Below are 14,189 nucleotides of genomic sequence, written 5' to 3' on the forward strand. Positions count from 1 at the left end.
CCCACGCCTAGGCTAAGGAAACAAGCATTCATCTGGTGCCATGACTCTCCATGCGCAGGTCATTTGGGCTTTGAAAAAACGGTGGCTAGCATGGGACGGCATTTCTGGTGGCCAACCATGAGAGTGGATGTCAGGAGGTGGGGACAGGAGTGTCCTACGTGTGCTACCATGAAGGCCGACCATGGCCGAACCCAAGGGCTCTTACATCCACTTCCGACCCCAGATAGACCATGGGATAGCATATCACTGGACTTCGTGGTGGGCCTACCGGTAGACCAGGGGATGACGGCAATACTGGTGGTGGTGGATTACTTGACGAAAATGGGGCACTTCATCCCCTGCAAGAGAGTCCCTACGGCCGGGGAATTGGCGTCACTACTCCTAAAGAATGTGGTACGACTGCATGGATTACCTGGGGTGATCGTGTCGGACCGGGGGTCGCAGTTTACTGCGCAATTCTGGAAGACTTGGTGCACTGCGCTGCATGTTAAGACCGCCCTGTCCACCAGCTACCAACCTCAAACGGACGGCCAAACCGAGCGCCTGAACCAAACGCTCAAACAGTATCTGCGATGTTTTGTGGACCAGGGCAGGGAAGAATGGGTCGACTTGCTATGGGTTGCAGAGATAGCCTATAACAACGCCACTCACAGCTCCACACAGTCATCTCCGTTCTATAGCAACTATGGCCAACATCCCAGGTTCTTGCCATTTCTACATCCGTTCAGAGAGGACAGGATTCCCGCCACAGCGGACAGGGTGGCACACATAAAAGACACGTTGATGCGCTCAAGGGCTGTCCTAATAGAGGCCAAGAGAAGATACAAGGCTGCGGCAGACAGGAAGAGAAGGCCCGGGCCACTGTACCGCACTGGAGACTACGTCTGGATATCCACAAGAAACATGAGGTTTCGAAAGAACAGTGTGTTCCATCCCAAGTACATGGGCCCCTATCGAATTACCAAGTGTATGGGTCCCGTGAACGTGAAGGTGTGCTTGCCCCAGTCATTGCGGATACACCCTGTCTTTCATGTATCATTGCTCAAACCAGCACCCTCCAAGCCGTCTGGGACACCTAGGCCGGTATGCGTGGAGTCGGAGGTGGAGTATGAAGTGTCGGGCATACGGGCGTCCAAATGGCGCAGGGGGAAGCTGTGGTACCTGGTTGCGTGGAAAGGCTATGGCCCGGAGGAGCAGTCATGGGAACCGGCTGAAGGGGTTCATGCTCCGCGCTTGGTCTCCTTGTTCCATCGGCGTTTTCCTGCCAGCGCTGGACCCGTGGGGAGCCGCTGAGAGGGAGGATGTACTGTCAAGAATTCCTGTCATGCGAGGGGAGGAAAACGGTAACCAGTGAAAACGGACTACATCTCCCAGGATGCTTAGCGGTTGAGAGGTTATGTAAACAGGAGAGCTGTTACATAACTCAAGGAAAACACGCCCTTATGTAAACAGGAGAGCTGTTACATAACCCAAGGAAAACACGCCCTTATGTAAACAGGAGAGCTGTTACATAACTCAAGGAAAACACGCCCTTATGTAAACAGGAGAGCTGTTACATAACTCAAGGAAAACACGCCCTATAAAGGGAGGAACCGGGAGGTACAACGCTGTCGGATATTGTGTTTACACCGACATACCTGCTTAGTGAAGAGCAGTGTTCCGGAGTGGTGCTCCAGTAAGGCAAGAACGGAGGTAGGTCGAGTCGTTACTCCCTGGGCCGTGTCTTGCCCCATCGTCACCTGTGAAGGACCCGGAAGCTCTACCGGATAACCATTGAGCTTCGCTTTTTGACTCGGCTGAGTCAAAGCGCAGTGGTGCTTTTGCTGGTTGGAGTCGTAACTCCCAGCCCGACCAGAGCTACAGGGACTGCCAGCTGTAACGCACACCAGGAGGTGTTTGCCGCGTTACAGACTCGGAAGTCCACAGGATCGATCGAGCGGCTGCTCTCGGTTCAGTCTTCTTTGCTTGTGATTGGGGTATCGGTGACGCATCACCAGGAGGTGACTCCGCGTCCCGGTGCAGTCTGAGGAAGAGGTTGAGCGGCTGCTCCCTTCAGGTAGAGACCCCGGCTGGGTGTTTCCCTGACTCCTCGATTCTCCCCAACACTCTTCGTGCCCCTCACTGCCTACCGATTGGCATTGTCGGCCATTTCATTTCTGCCCTCTGTTGGCATACGCCGGGATCGGCGTATATGCAGAGGACGGTTAGGACCATCCGTGCTGTGGGCTGGTAACGTACTTAGCCTGGAGGATTCCAGTGACTATAACCTTTGTTTATTCCTTGTATTATTTTTGCCTTCATTAAAATAACTAAACCTTCACAAGTGGTTGCGTTCTCATTATCGTGTCTGTTAAACGATCCTGAGACGTTCAGGGCGTTACACACGCTTCTCCGTGGATGCGAGGCGCTTTTCTTGATACGGTGCAATACGACAGCTACAGCGGCGACATCCAAGATGCGATGGCAGCAGCAGCGATGGTGACAAGCTTCTTCCTCGATGCGAGACACTTCTCGTGATGCGGTGCGATGAGACAGCCCCAGCGACTGCGAAGGCGACACGCTTCTTCGGCGTTGCGAGACGCTCCTCTCGATGCGGTGCAATACGACAGCTACAGCGGCAACATCCAAGATGCGACTGCAGCAGCAGCGACGGCTACACGTTTCTTCCTCTGGAGTCGCGCTTCCAGCTTCTTGTAACACACAGTCCCTCAGAAGGCCCAAAACAGCAGCAGGCACTTCCAAAGAACTCTTGGGGAGCTGGTGGTTGAAGTCTGTTGTCCCTGAGACTTCAGCAGGAGGCAAGCTCTTCTCTCAAGCCCTTGGAGATCCTTACAAGTTGAAATAAGCACACAAAGTCTATTCTCCTTCCTTTGGCAGTCAGGCAAACCACTGCAGTCCTATCCCCCAAGCAGCACTTCAGCTTAGGGATAGTCTCTCCTCAGTTTCTTCAGGTTCCGCTCCTCAGTAAAGGTTTCTTCTTGTTCCAAAAGTGATCTAAATTCTTGGGATCAGGGTCCCACTACTTATACCCCAAAATCCTTTGTCCTCGGAGGGCAGAGGGGCCTTTGCCTAGTCCAAACCAGTTCTGGTCAGTCCTGGAGCACTTTGTTTACGTGACTCCTTCTTTTCTTTCAGAGTGCAGGGCAAAGACATCAGACGCACCACAGGAGGTGGAGCCAGCATTGTGGAGGGAAGGCCCAGCCCTATTCAGGTCCCAGGTGCAACTCCACCCTCCCATCTAGATGCAGGTCTCTCTATTCACCACTGGACTGCCTCACCCGGTCTCCTGGAATTCCCCAGCCCTAACACGCAAACTCCAGACAAGGAATACACAGCCTAGCAGAAGCAGGTTTAAATGGTTAGACAAGAAAATGCCTACTTTCTAAAAGTGGCATTTTCAAACACAGAATGTTAAAACCAACTTCACTAAAAGATGTATTTTATCATTCTGAGTTCAGGCATACTAAATTCGATTTTCTACCATGTTCCCTGAGTCAGTTAGGATTATAAAATGTAATAACCAAACTGCCCATTCTGGCCTATGGAGAACAGGTAGCCTTGCAATAGTGAAAAATGAAAATGTCTATAATTCACTATTAGAACATGCCACACACACCAGGGCATGTCCTACCTTATCCTTACAATGCACCCTGCCATTGGGCCTACCATAGGGGTGTCTGAGATGAAGAAAAGGGAAGGTTTAGGGACTGGCAAGTGTGTGCACTTGCCCAGTCAGCATGACTGCACGCAGGCTCTGCAATGGCAGACCTTAGACACACTTTTACAGGCTGCTTCTGTGGGTGGCACAGCCAGTGCTGCATGCCCACCAGCAGCATTTGGATTTACAAGCCCTGGGCACTCTTGGTGAACTGTACTAGGGTCTGACAGGTAAACTAAACCAACCAATCATGGAATCACAAATTCATACATCAATTTACAATAGGGAGCACGTGCACTGTGGCACTGGACAGCAGTGGCACAGTGCTCTGAGCATCTAACACCAGCAAAAATACATGAGGCAACAGAAAAATGGAAGGGAGACCCACGCCAAGGTGCCAGGTCTAACATGCATGCGCAGGAGCGTGTTGTCGCTTGATACTCTTGTGGTGCAGACGCTGGAGCGATTGTGCCTCTATCTGAACTGCAAAAAGAACAATTGATGGACAGAATGCAGAACAGTGTCATACATTTACCCCAGTACAGAGATCAGGGCCTAAATCCATTGTTTTTTTGCTCACTGTTCTTTCTGAACTGCGGCACACGCAGGAGCGCGTTGTCGCTAGTCACGCCTTTGAATCACTCCTTTGAGAGCAGTGCAGGAGCATCTGCCCGTTAATCAGCTTGATGCATGTGTCTCAAAATCACTATCCATTTTGAATCCCATTTTAGGAGTGGGAAAAACGTTTCCGACTCCTAAAAAGGGCTTCGTACATAAGAAAAACGATTTTAACACTTGCAAACACTGAATTGGATCGTTTATGACCATTAAAATGCTCAGTACAGCTGGCCCTTTGTCCTCGCACCCTCCCTCATCCCAGTCTTATTCGTGTACTATCTTGTAGATCATTCAAAAATGGCCCTTGGGTACACATAGTACTTTACAAATTGACCCAGAAATACAATAAATGAATGTAAATGTTGTAAACTTCACTTTCTAACTGATGCCATCCTCACCATAAACACCACAGGGCACTCTGCCTATCTACACAAAGGAAGAACAAGTCACCTACACAAAGGATGTATAGATAAGCACATGACTATCACCCGCCCCCCACTTCGCTCCACACATAAGCTTGCTCTATCACAGTTGAAGTAGGTGGCATGTCTATTATTAGTGCAGCAGGTGCAGTGACACCGGGCCTAGGGCTGTGAGGAGCTCTCTGCACCCCAATTGTTGATTTATTTTACTACTAAGCATGGGTGTAGAGGCCGATCTCCCATGCTTGCATTAGTGTCCGTGGCACCCCACTGAGCTCACTTAGTGTCCTCATGCAAGGCAGCTAAATTCCTCCCACATAAATCAAACTATTAATCTATATTTCACCAAGCAAGTTCAACAATAATACTTATCAACATAGCTGACTGTAACTCTAACCTTACTTCGGTTTGGAGCAACAGGTTTTCCACCTTTTTACGTTTTTCAGTCATAGCCAAAATTATTCCCACATACAACATAATCCCATAATCTGTATGTCCACCTGATACGTGCAACAGGGCCCCCGTCAGGGGTGTGAGGCGCTATACAAATGCTATCACAATATAATTAATACACAGTGTCTGACTGGAACATAAAACAGGCCCAGGGCACCAAAACAAAATGGCCCCATTAGTGGTTTAGATAGTTAAAACATTGCTCCACGTTTGCAAATCATGGCAGTTTTGAACTTTTAAAGACTATCTGTATAGGTGCTTTGCAAGGTACAGCAGACTGCAGGCAATGTTTATGGTAATTTCAGGGAAGTCAACTGTAAAAACCGGCCGAGCAGACCATAAAAAAAGGCCCACTAACAACCAAAAACTCGGCCCACACACTGATCTATTAAACAACCCATCAAGGTATTTCCAACAAAACAAATATCACAGATTACGAACTGGCGCATTATTAAAAAAAAATCTGATTAAATAGGTACGCTGTAAAAGCTTTATCCTTTGTCCACATAATGTAAATTCGAAGACACCAGCAACCCAGCTAAAGTTTAAAATGGCAGGATAGATGGCTTATTGACAAATTTACAGAAGGTATCATCTAGGGGAAAACATATTAATCTTCCTTGGAGGTGTGTGCTAATTTCAACGTTGCTAGGCGACATTTGATGCTTTCATCTCAATGATATTTGCTAAAATAAGAATCAGGGAGAATAATAATCAATAAGCGGTGATCTCTCGGGTCAAAGTGCCCGGCCTCTGCCATCTGCAGATTTCTTTCTATTTCAATATCCCAACCCTGTTCCAAACCGAGTAAACAATGTGGACGCTGAGATTTGTCAAATGTGATTTTTTTCTAAAACTTCTCCGACTGCTGCACAGAGATTGGTCAGTGAACTTTCAAATGTTGACATTTCTCAATGAGCTTAAGAGAAAAGGAATCACTTCAAAGCACCGCTTTGAAGGCAACCACAAACACTGCGGCTCTTTTCGCCTATAAAGTAGTCCCTCCTACCGGCATTGACCTCCAATTCAAGAGAAGTGTGGTAGGTTTCATTTTATTTTCATACTACTTAAATATAGTAGTGTGTTAGGATCTTAACTGTGGGCAAAATTATTTCCCTTTCTGGAACAATATAGCAGGATAAAACTTTGTCACATTTTGGAAAAATTATAATATGATTGTTTTTTTCAGTTTGCTTTCCGAAAATTGGTGATTTAGCATCAGAAGCTTCCACCACGATGGCATCATCAGCTCTACAGATCTCTGCTTTACTTCTGACTTTGCTGGGCTTCTGCATTATAATTTCTGCGACAATATCCAATAAATGGAAAATCTCGAGTACAGCAACAGCGGTCATTACAGCAAACTGGATTTTCGAAGGACTGTGGATGAATTGTGCTGCAACAGCTTTGGGATCTGTTCAGTGCAAAAAGTTTGTTTCCATTTTCAGTTTGCCACGTAAGTGTTTCTTCAGTTTTCCAGTCATATTAAAACTTTCAAAGTTTATGTATGGAAGAGTGAGGAATTGCCAGACTTCTCATTTTGTGAAAGCCTTGTGTAAAATTCGCAAATTTCATGAAAAGTAATGGATTTTTCCACTTTAAAAAGAAAACCGCAAGGGAAAAAAACCCAATACAAATAGATTTTTGTCAGTAGAAAACTAAGCAATCGAACTTTTTATGATGTGTTTTTCAGCAAGAGAAGTAAAATATTCTTAGATAATGTTCACTTATCTTTGTAGAAACATAACTCAAATTGATTTTAGCAGTATGAAATTTCATTCACAAATATAAGAATTCTGTCTAAGGAGTAAACTGAAAAAATGAACTACTCAGTTTCATAAAATTGCAATATTATGAATATTCCTCCACGGCACCAGAAGATTTCTCACATCTCACACTCTTAAACTTTAATGTCTCTCACCACCCTCTATGTGCTGTTGTCATAATAATAAAATTCATTCCTGCTCAGGAAAAATGCTCTCCTATGATGCGTATATTTAAGTTGAGCTCAGCTTTCTCTATAAACCCTTTCTGTTCAAATTAAAATGGGAAACGAATTGGCCCAAAATGTGCCAAATAAACTGCACATCTGAATATTTAAGGGTTTGCATCAGCCCTATTAATCAGAGGAGATATAACATTGAAACCTAGTATGATGGTGAGGGGGAAAGTGCATCCACAACCCCACTAAATAATGACTAGATCTCTCTAAATGGTTGACTTTGAGAAAAGGGATGGGCAGTAATTCTGTTGATTTGTGAAAAACGAAAAAATTAGCACATTTCACTGCAACAGTCTAACTTTATTTGTCTCTATGGCTGAACTGTGCAAATTGTTATAGAACATGACACTTGCAATACTGGAATGTAATTTCTCTCTCTAAAGCAATGAGAGTAAAGCATACCATTGAAAGTATCTAAGTAGATCAGCAACATCTCCAAAGTGTTTTCCTAAACTGATTGTTAGATCTGAATCTTTTCTCTCGTCCACAGTTTCTCATTATTTCATTATTTTAAATGACCTGATGTTATTTTTATAATAACTGAAGTTAACATTGTTGCAACATCGCAACCTCTATTTTCAACACTGTATGGTTGATTTACAAATTAGATCTCTTCAAAATGCTGACTCTAACATAATAGACTCCCTTTATTAATTATAATTTGGTTATTTATGTAGTGCTTATTGCTACAATTTGTTGCTTTGTAGAGCTGTAAACAGTTGTTACTATTAAGCATTCATTGTATGTTAATGCTGTGCGTGCTGTGACTTTTATCACAGAGGGGGCATAGGGGTTTTTCTAGGGTTGTTGTTTGGACTGCTAATTTCTCTGATTCTTCTAATGAAGAGACAAGTTGGGATCAACTCCACAGTTTCTGATCTGTCTAATGTTTTTATATTTGTACTATTTAACACAAAATGTCACCCAAATTATTTTGGGGCTGAACCACCAACCTTTCTCTGTTTACAGTAAACTAGTATTTCACTTCCACCCGGTTTTGAATAATGTTACTTGCTTAATGTGCTTACAAATGCATAATTTTCCCACACAGTTCTTTGGAGAAACCGAAAACTCCAGTAAAGTAGTCTTTAAATCTTTCTTAGTTTTGGCCAATTCTGCTGATATAATATTCTTACATAAGTATTATTTGCCTCTATATTTCCACATAAAATCATTGGTGGAACACCCATAATCCCTTTTTAAAGTACTTTTTAAATGGTACCAGGTTTTGACCTACGTTACTAAAGGATTTGCCATCCAGTTTTCCCAAACCTAATTTGGGTAGACCCTCAGTACCACTCCTTAAAGTGAATTTTAAATTTCTATAGCATTTACTACCATTAAATACCATAGTTACTAGTCTAACATATTTACAAATACATGGTTTGCGTCTACATTTGCTGAAATGTTCCCGTTAAGGCTTCCTAGTGGCCAGATACATCTGCCATGAAGGATTTCAAGACGTTTTACAGTATTTGTACGTCCATAATACCATATTTTGTAAGCACCAAGTTTACCCTTGACCCTATTTGTAAAATGCAGTTCATTTCTATTTCATCTATAAAGGCATTGCTTGGTTTTCCTCCATCCTAGGTTGGTATTTTATCTGCCGCACTGGTGGGTATTTGTATCACTATATGCATATTTGTATCACTATCTTGTCCTTCTTGTCTGTATTATGTCATGGAATGTTGTTGGTCCAGCTTGTTATGCGAAAAAGAAAGTAGCTGGTTGGGAGGTGAAGAATGTCTACTTGGCCAAAATGAAACGCCCCCTCATGTCAGGTAAAGAAGCTTCCTTCAAGTAGGTATTGGTATTTGTATGGCACATCGCTATCACTTATTGTGTTGTGAGACATTATCCGAATTTGTTGCACGTTGAAGCTTGCTAGGAAGGCGCCTTATCCAATTTGGTACAAGCAAGAGCTTACATGCATGGCTGCCTGGTTCGATTTCTGTTGTCTGGTTTAATTTGAGGCTAGCCTGAACTGGATGGCCTCTTTTAAAGTGAGGACAAAGTGATTTGAATTTGATTGGTCTCTGTCTGTAATGCCAGAGATAAGCTAAAACAATGGAATGGGAATAAAGGCGCGAGCCTTTACCAGTGGCAGAGTTTATTTGAAATATTTCACCCGTCACTCTCTTGGTGTTTAAGAGAGTCTCCATAAATCGAAGGGTTTTGGCCAGATAAGAGTCCCTCACTCACTGAGTTGTAGCACTCAGGTCTTACTTTCTTGTGCAGGCTTAATGAGAGTATTCTTCATCTGGGAAGACTTGTGTTAGGATTTAGAGGTCTTGAACAAAAGGAGGGACTAGGAGGGCTTTTTAACGGGGTCCAGTGTACAGTGCCAAAATACTTAATACAAAGGACGGTACGCAGTTCCCCAAAGGAAATGGAGCAACGTGAGAAGGAGAAACAAAAGGAGGGGGGGGGGGAATCCTCCTTAATGGAACTAGAGTCCTCACACACCCAGCAAGCTAGGTGTCATGCTTCATCATATGGACTCGCTTCTCGTCGGGTCGGGAGTGCAATACCCGACGGGCACCCATAAAGGGGCTCATTAGCGGAGATCTTCTGTTCCTGCTGTATGGTGCCGTGGGTGTGAGGGCTCTAGGGGGAAGTGTAGATGTGAAAAAGTGATTCTAAAAAACAGTTGGATAATCCACAGAGGGAATTTTAATGGAGTGGTTATCCACCTTATTAAAATAAAAAAGAGAGGCTGCTCGCTGGCCTAATGATCCAGGGGAGCAATGCTCTACTCTACAATTGTGGTCAACATGTTTCACGCAGTGTGTTCAAAAGATACTGTGCATTTCGTCAGGACCTAAAAAACAAACTACACGTTGAGGATTGGTGGAGAAGCTCCTACCTACCCTTAACCTTAAATGCTAGCATGGTGTCCTGTCAAGTGGTAACCTAGATAAGGATGACAAAAGGAGACACAAAAGGAAGGTAATGTGTGTCAGTGATTTAAAAATCAGCCATCTTGCTCCAAAACACGTGATCCAGATCAGCTAGAAAATGCAAAAGTGTGGGTACAATGCATTAGTCTCTACAAAAGAATTTAAAATAATGGGTAAAACACTGGGTGACTGGAGGGAAACGCAATCAAAGGTGATCTCAAAAGAAGGAAGTAAAGGATCTCACCTAACTAGGTGATGACGCTGGCTTCCACGATACTCTCAGCATAAAACACCTCAGAGTGTGGTGTGCTGTCTGTAGTAGGACGATTGCAGTCAATCTACCCCTGCGCCAGGCTGAGAGACCGGAGCACTGGATTGTCGTCCGGTTGGGGTTTAAGTACGCCGGTATACCACTTGCGGCGCCAAATCAACTGTGTGGGATTCAGTGCGAGTACGTGTTGAGTCACGAGGTGTAGGTGATGTAACACCGACGTGTGTCATTAGGCGGCCCAGGGAGGATGTATGACGTTACAACGCATGCTGTTACAACGCATGCTGTTACAACAAAAGTTTTACAACTCGAGTGCATTGACAACGCAGGACATTACAACGCAAGTCTTTACATCGACTTGCACTAGATGGCGTGCTAACATTAAAAAAGTGTAATTTACTATTCCAACTCCAGTCCATGTAACAGTAGGGAAGGTGTTGGGATAGTAAACTACACTATTTTTAATGTTAGCACGCCATCTAGTGCAAGTCGATGTAAAGACTTGCATTGTAATGTCCTGCGTTGTCCATGCACTCGCGTTGTAACAGTTTCGTTGTAATGGTAGTGCGTTGTAAAAGTTGCGTTGTAAAGGTTGTTCCCCCCCAGGGATCATGGCGGCCATATTGGAGTGTGTGTAGGAAGCAGCGAGGATAGCAATGTATGGAATACGCTAAAGTGGTAAACAGTCAAAAGGGGTCAACAGTATAGAAAATAAGTCTCTTATGGCCCATTGTGAGACTAAAGTAAAATAGGATTAATTAGAGTTGTAGAAATGTGCTTAGAGTCACATGTGTCAGTGCCCAAGGAGATGTAATAGTCGCAGTGTCAATATCAGATATAGCAAAGATGGCACAAGCCATTGAAGTAGGTGTAAGCGCCAGGCAAATCAAGGCAATGTTAATAGTGTAACCAACAAGGCAGTCACACAACCCACATCATATCAGATGGTACAAAATGTATAGGTGTGTGTATCTCATAAGTGTCCTCCAGTTGAGCTATCTAATGGTAAGGGCAGCCCATGGTATGTTTTCATTTAGGCCGCTGATGTCAGTAGAGAGGCGGTGCACCCATCTCTGCTCCATTCTAAAGAGCGATTGATGGGTAATCTTGGGGTGTGACTCAAGGACCATCCATTTAAGAGATTCTGCTCTATGATTCAGATCCCTGAAGTGTGTGTATAGCTTTGTTGTGGTCTTTAGACATCTCACATTACTTTTGTGTTCAGTGATTCACAGCTTAATTTGTCTCATCGTCATGCCTATATATTTTTTCTCACATGGACATGTGAGAAGGTATATACATCTAGATAATTTACAATTAGTGTGTCGCTTAATCTGCCAGGTAAAAGTATCAGTCAATTTAATCTCCTTCAGCGCAGTAGTTTGGTCACACATAGAACAGGTCCCACAAGGGTAATGACCGGTAACTGGTGGTAGATTTACAGGGTCCTCTGGACGCCTGATTCTTTAGTCTTCGGCCTGGTGTGTGCGATGATATCTTCAAGGTTGGACGTGCGTTTGAAAGCAAATCTTGGTTGCGGGAGGTTCAGGTCTCCTGTATTGATTATTCCCAAATGTTTTTTAATCGTTTTCTTGATAAAGGAGGAATGATGTGTGAAGGAGGTAACACAAGTTAGTGTCTCTGTTGGTTCTTTAACCGAGACCTGTAGCAGTGCCTCACGTGGGTTATTCATGGCTCTCTTGTAGGAGTTCCTAACTTGTTGTTCCGAATAGCCCCTCTCTCTCAGTTTGTGTTGTAAACGTAGGGCCTCTGTCTTGTAATCAGACAAGGTACTGCAATTTGTCCTTATGCAGAGAAATTGTCCAAAGGGGAGGTTGCTCCTGAGTGCTCGCAGGTGATGGCTATCGTATAAAAGGATACTATTCCTATCAGTGACCTTTCTGTACAGAGTAGTACTAAGGCCCATGTTGATGAGTAATATCCTTAAGTCAAGGAAGGGGATGCTGGAGTCTGATATGGTGTGTGTGAATTTTAAAAAGGCATTTTGTGTATTGAGACAGTTGCAAAATTCCTCACAGGTCGTTATGTCCCCTTTCCATAGTATGAGGATATCATCTATGTATCTCTTCCATAATGTCACGTTATTTCTGTATGGATTGATCTGGTTCATGATCACATCTTCCTCGAAGGTAGCCTTGTAAAGGCAGGCCACACTAGGGGCGAAGGTACTCCCCATGGAAGTACCTTGGGTCTGGTGGAATAGAAGTGTGTCGTACTCAAAAAAGTTCTCTGTTAAGGCCAGTGTAGCACAGCTCATGATGAAGGAGATGGGGGTAGGTGAGATCCAATCCTCCTTAAGTAGGTTGGACTCAACTGCTTCCAAAGTGGCTTGTTGTGGGATGTTAGTGTATAATGCCTCCACGTCCAGTGTGACCAGTAGGTCCACCCCATCTCTACTCTCAATGTTATCAATGATGCGGAGGACATCAGTGGTATCCTGCAAAAAAGAGGGTATCTTCCTTACCAAGGGCTGGAGGAAGTGGTCACAGACTTTTGAAAGTGGTTCGAGCAGGGACCCTATCCCTGACACTATGGGTCTCCCTGGAACAGGTGTGACGTTCTTGTGGATTTTTGGGAGCCTATAAAAGTAAGGTATCCTAGAGTCTTTTGTCACTAGAAAGTCTGCCTCCTTCCACGTAATCCACCTGTTATTTTCAGCTTCAAAAACCAGAGTAGCTATTTCTGCCGACAGTCTAGGGGTGGGGTCCACGGCTAGAGGGGTGTATTGGCTGGTATTGGCAAGGTGCTGTCTACATCCTCTGTCTTAATCCACAGATGATTGAATTACAATGGCCCCACCCGTATACACCTGTTTGATGGTGATATTGCGATCATTGGATAGGGACTTAGCTGCCTCTTTTTCAACGTTAGATACATTGGGAAAGAGTGGAGCTCTAGGGATGTTGGTAAGTTCCTTAAGCACAGCTCCCTCAAAGGCTAGAATCTCAGGGGGCAATAGGTAAAGAAATTCTAGCAAGCTTCAATGACGTACGCCAAAATATTCTAGGTGTGCGAAAAGAGGACAACCACTAACTGTGCTATACACATAGATCAGAATACACAATTATTATAAAGGAATATATGATTTTATTTATGTTCAACTCTCATTTTTTTTGTTTTTCTTAAATTCATTTCAGTTCATTTAATTGACAACAATATATAATAACAAGAAATATTAACAAGAAATAATAAATAGAAAATTTGTATTAAAAAATAGAAATAGAATAAAAATAAATAATTGTATTCACAAGGCCATCCAACAATTTGGACAAGTAAAGTTGAATAAACGGTCGATATGTAGTTGATAAGGGCAATGCGGTAGATGTGAGCTACGTGCGTTTTGGCAAAACTGCCTTCATCAGGGGACCGTCTATTGCAATACACCTATGTGAGACATAAAATAACATAGTGGTTACAATTTTATAGTATATACATATGCACCTAGAATATTGATCAACAATTTAGATCTAAACATAATATATAGCTAAACGGCTAATTCTAATTTTGACCAAAACACAAATTTATCACAGAAAGTACAATTCTTTAACATCTTTGACAGCGTTAATTCATAACGAAAGAAAACATAAATGTGTACATACAATAATATTATTTTATGACACAGAAAATATTAACAAAAAATTAAATAAAGAAAACTACAGACACAATAAACATCATACCAAAGACTAATAAGAGATGTAGTAAAAGATAGAAAAAAGAGAAGAATCATATATAAATGCCCCAAAATACAGTGTGGTCACACGTACAAGCTCATTTTTAAAGAATCTTATTATCCTACAAGAAATAAATGTAACATAGATAGGCCTATTAAGGAAAGCCTAAC

At 43.4% G+C, this 14,189-nt stretch overlaps 1 protein-coding gene across 2 annotated transcripts in view; it reads left to right on the forward strand.

Moving 5' to 3' along the window:
* The window catches only part of LOC146785206 (claudin-15-like), a 404,144-nt gene that overhangs the window by 124,111 nt on the left and 265,844 nt on the right, over window positions 1-14,189 (forward strand). Inside the window, exons 1-2 of one of the 2 annotated variants that reach the window (XM_085634112.1) lie at window positions 6,058-6,191; window positions 6,341-6,607. In XM_085634112.1, coding sequence (XP_085490238.1) covers window positions 6,388-6,607 — 220 coding nt within the window. In that variant the 5' untranslated portion in view covers window positions 6,058-6,191; window positions 6,341-6,387. Of the gene's footprint in view, window positions 1-6,057; window positions 6,192-6,340; window positions 6,608-14,189 lie in introns of those variants that run through there. The other variant, XM_085634110.1, reaches the window with a different exon arrangement.

The sequence above is a fragment of the Triturus cristatus genome, chromosome 11 (genome assembly GCF_964204655.1).
Source record: "Triturus cristatus chromosome 11, aTriCri1.1, whole genome shotgun sequence".
Classification (NCBI taxonomy): Eukaryota; Metazoa; Chordata; class Amphibia; order Caudata; family Salamandridae; genus Triturus; species Triturus cristatus.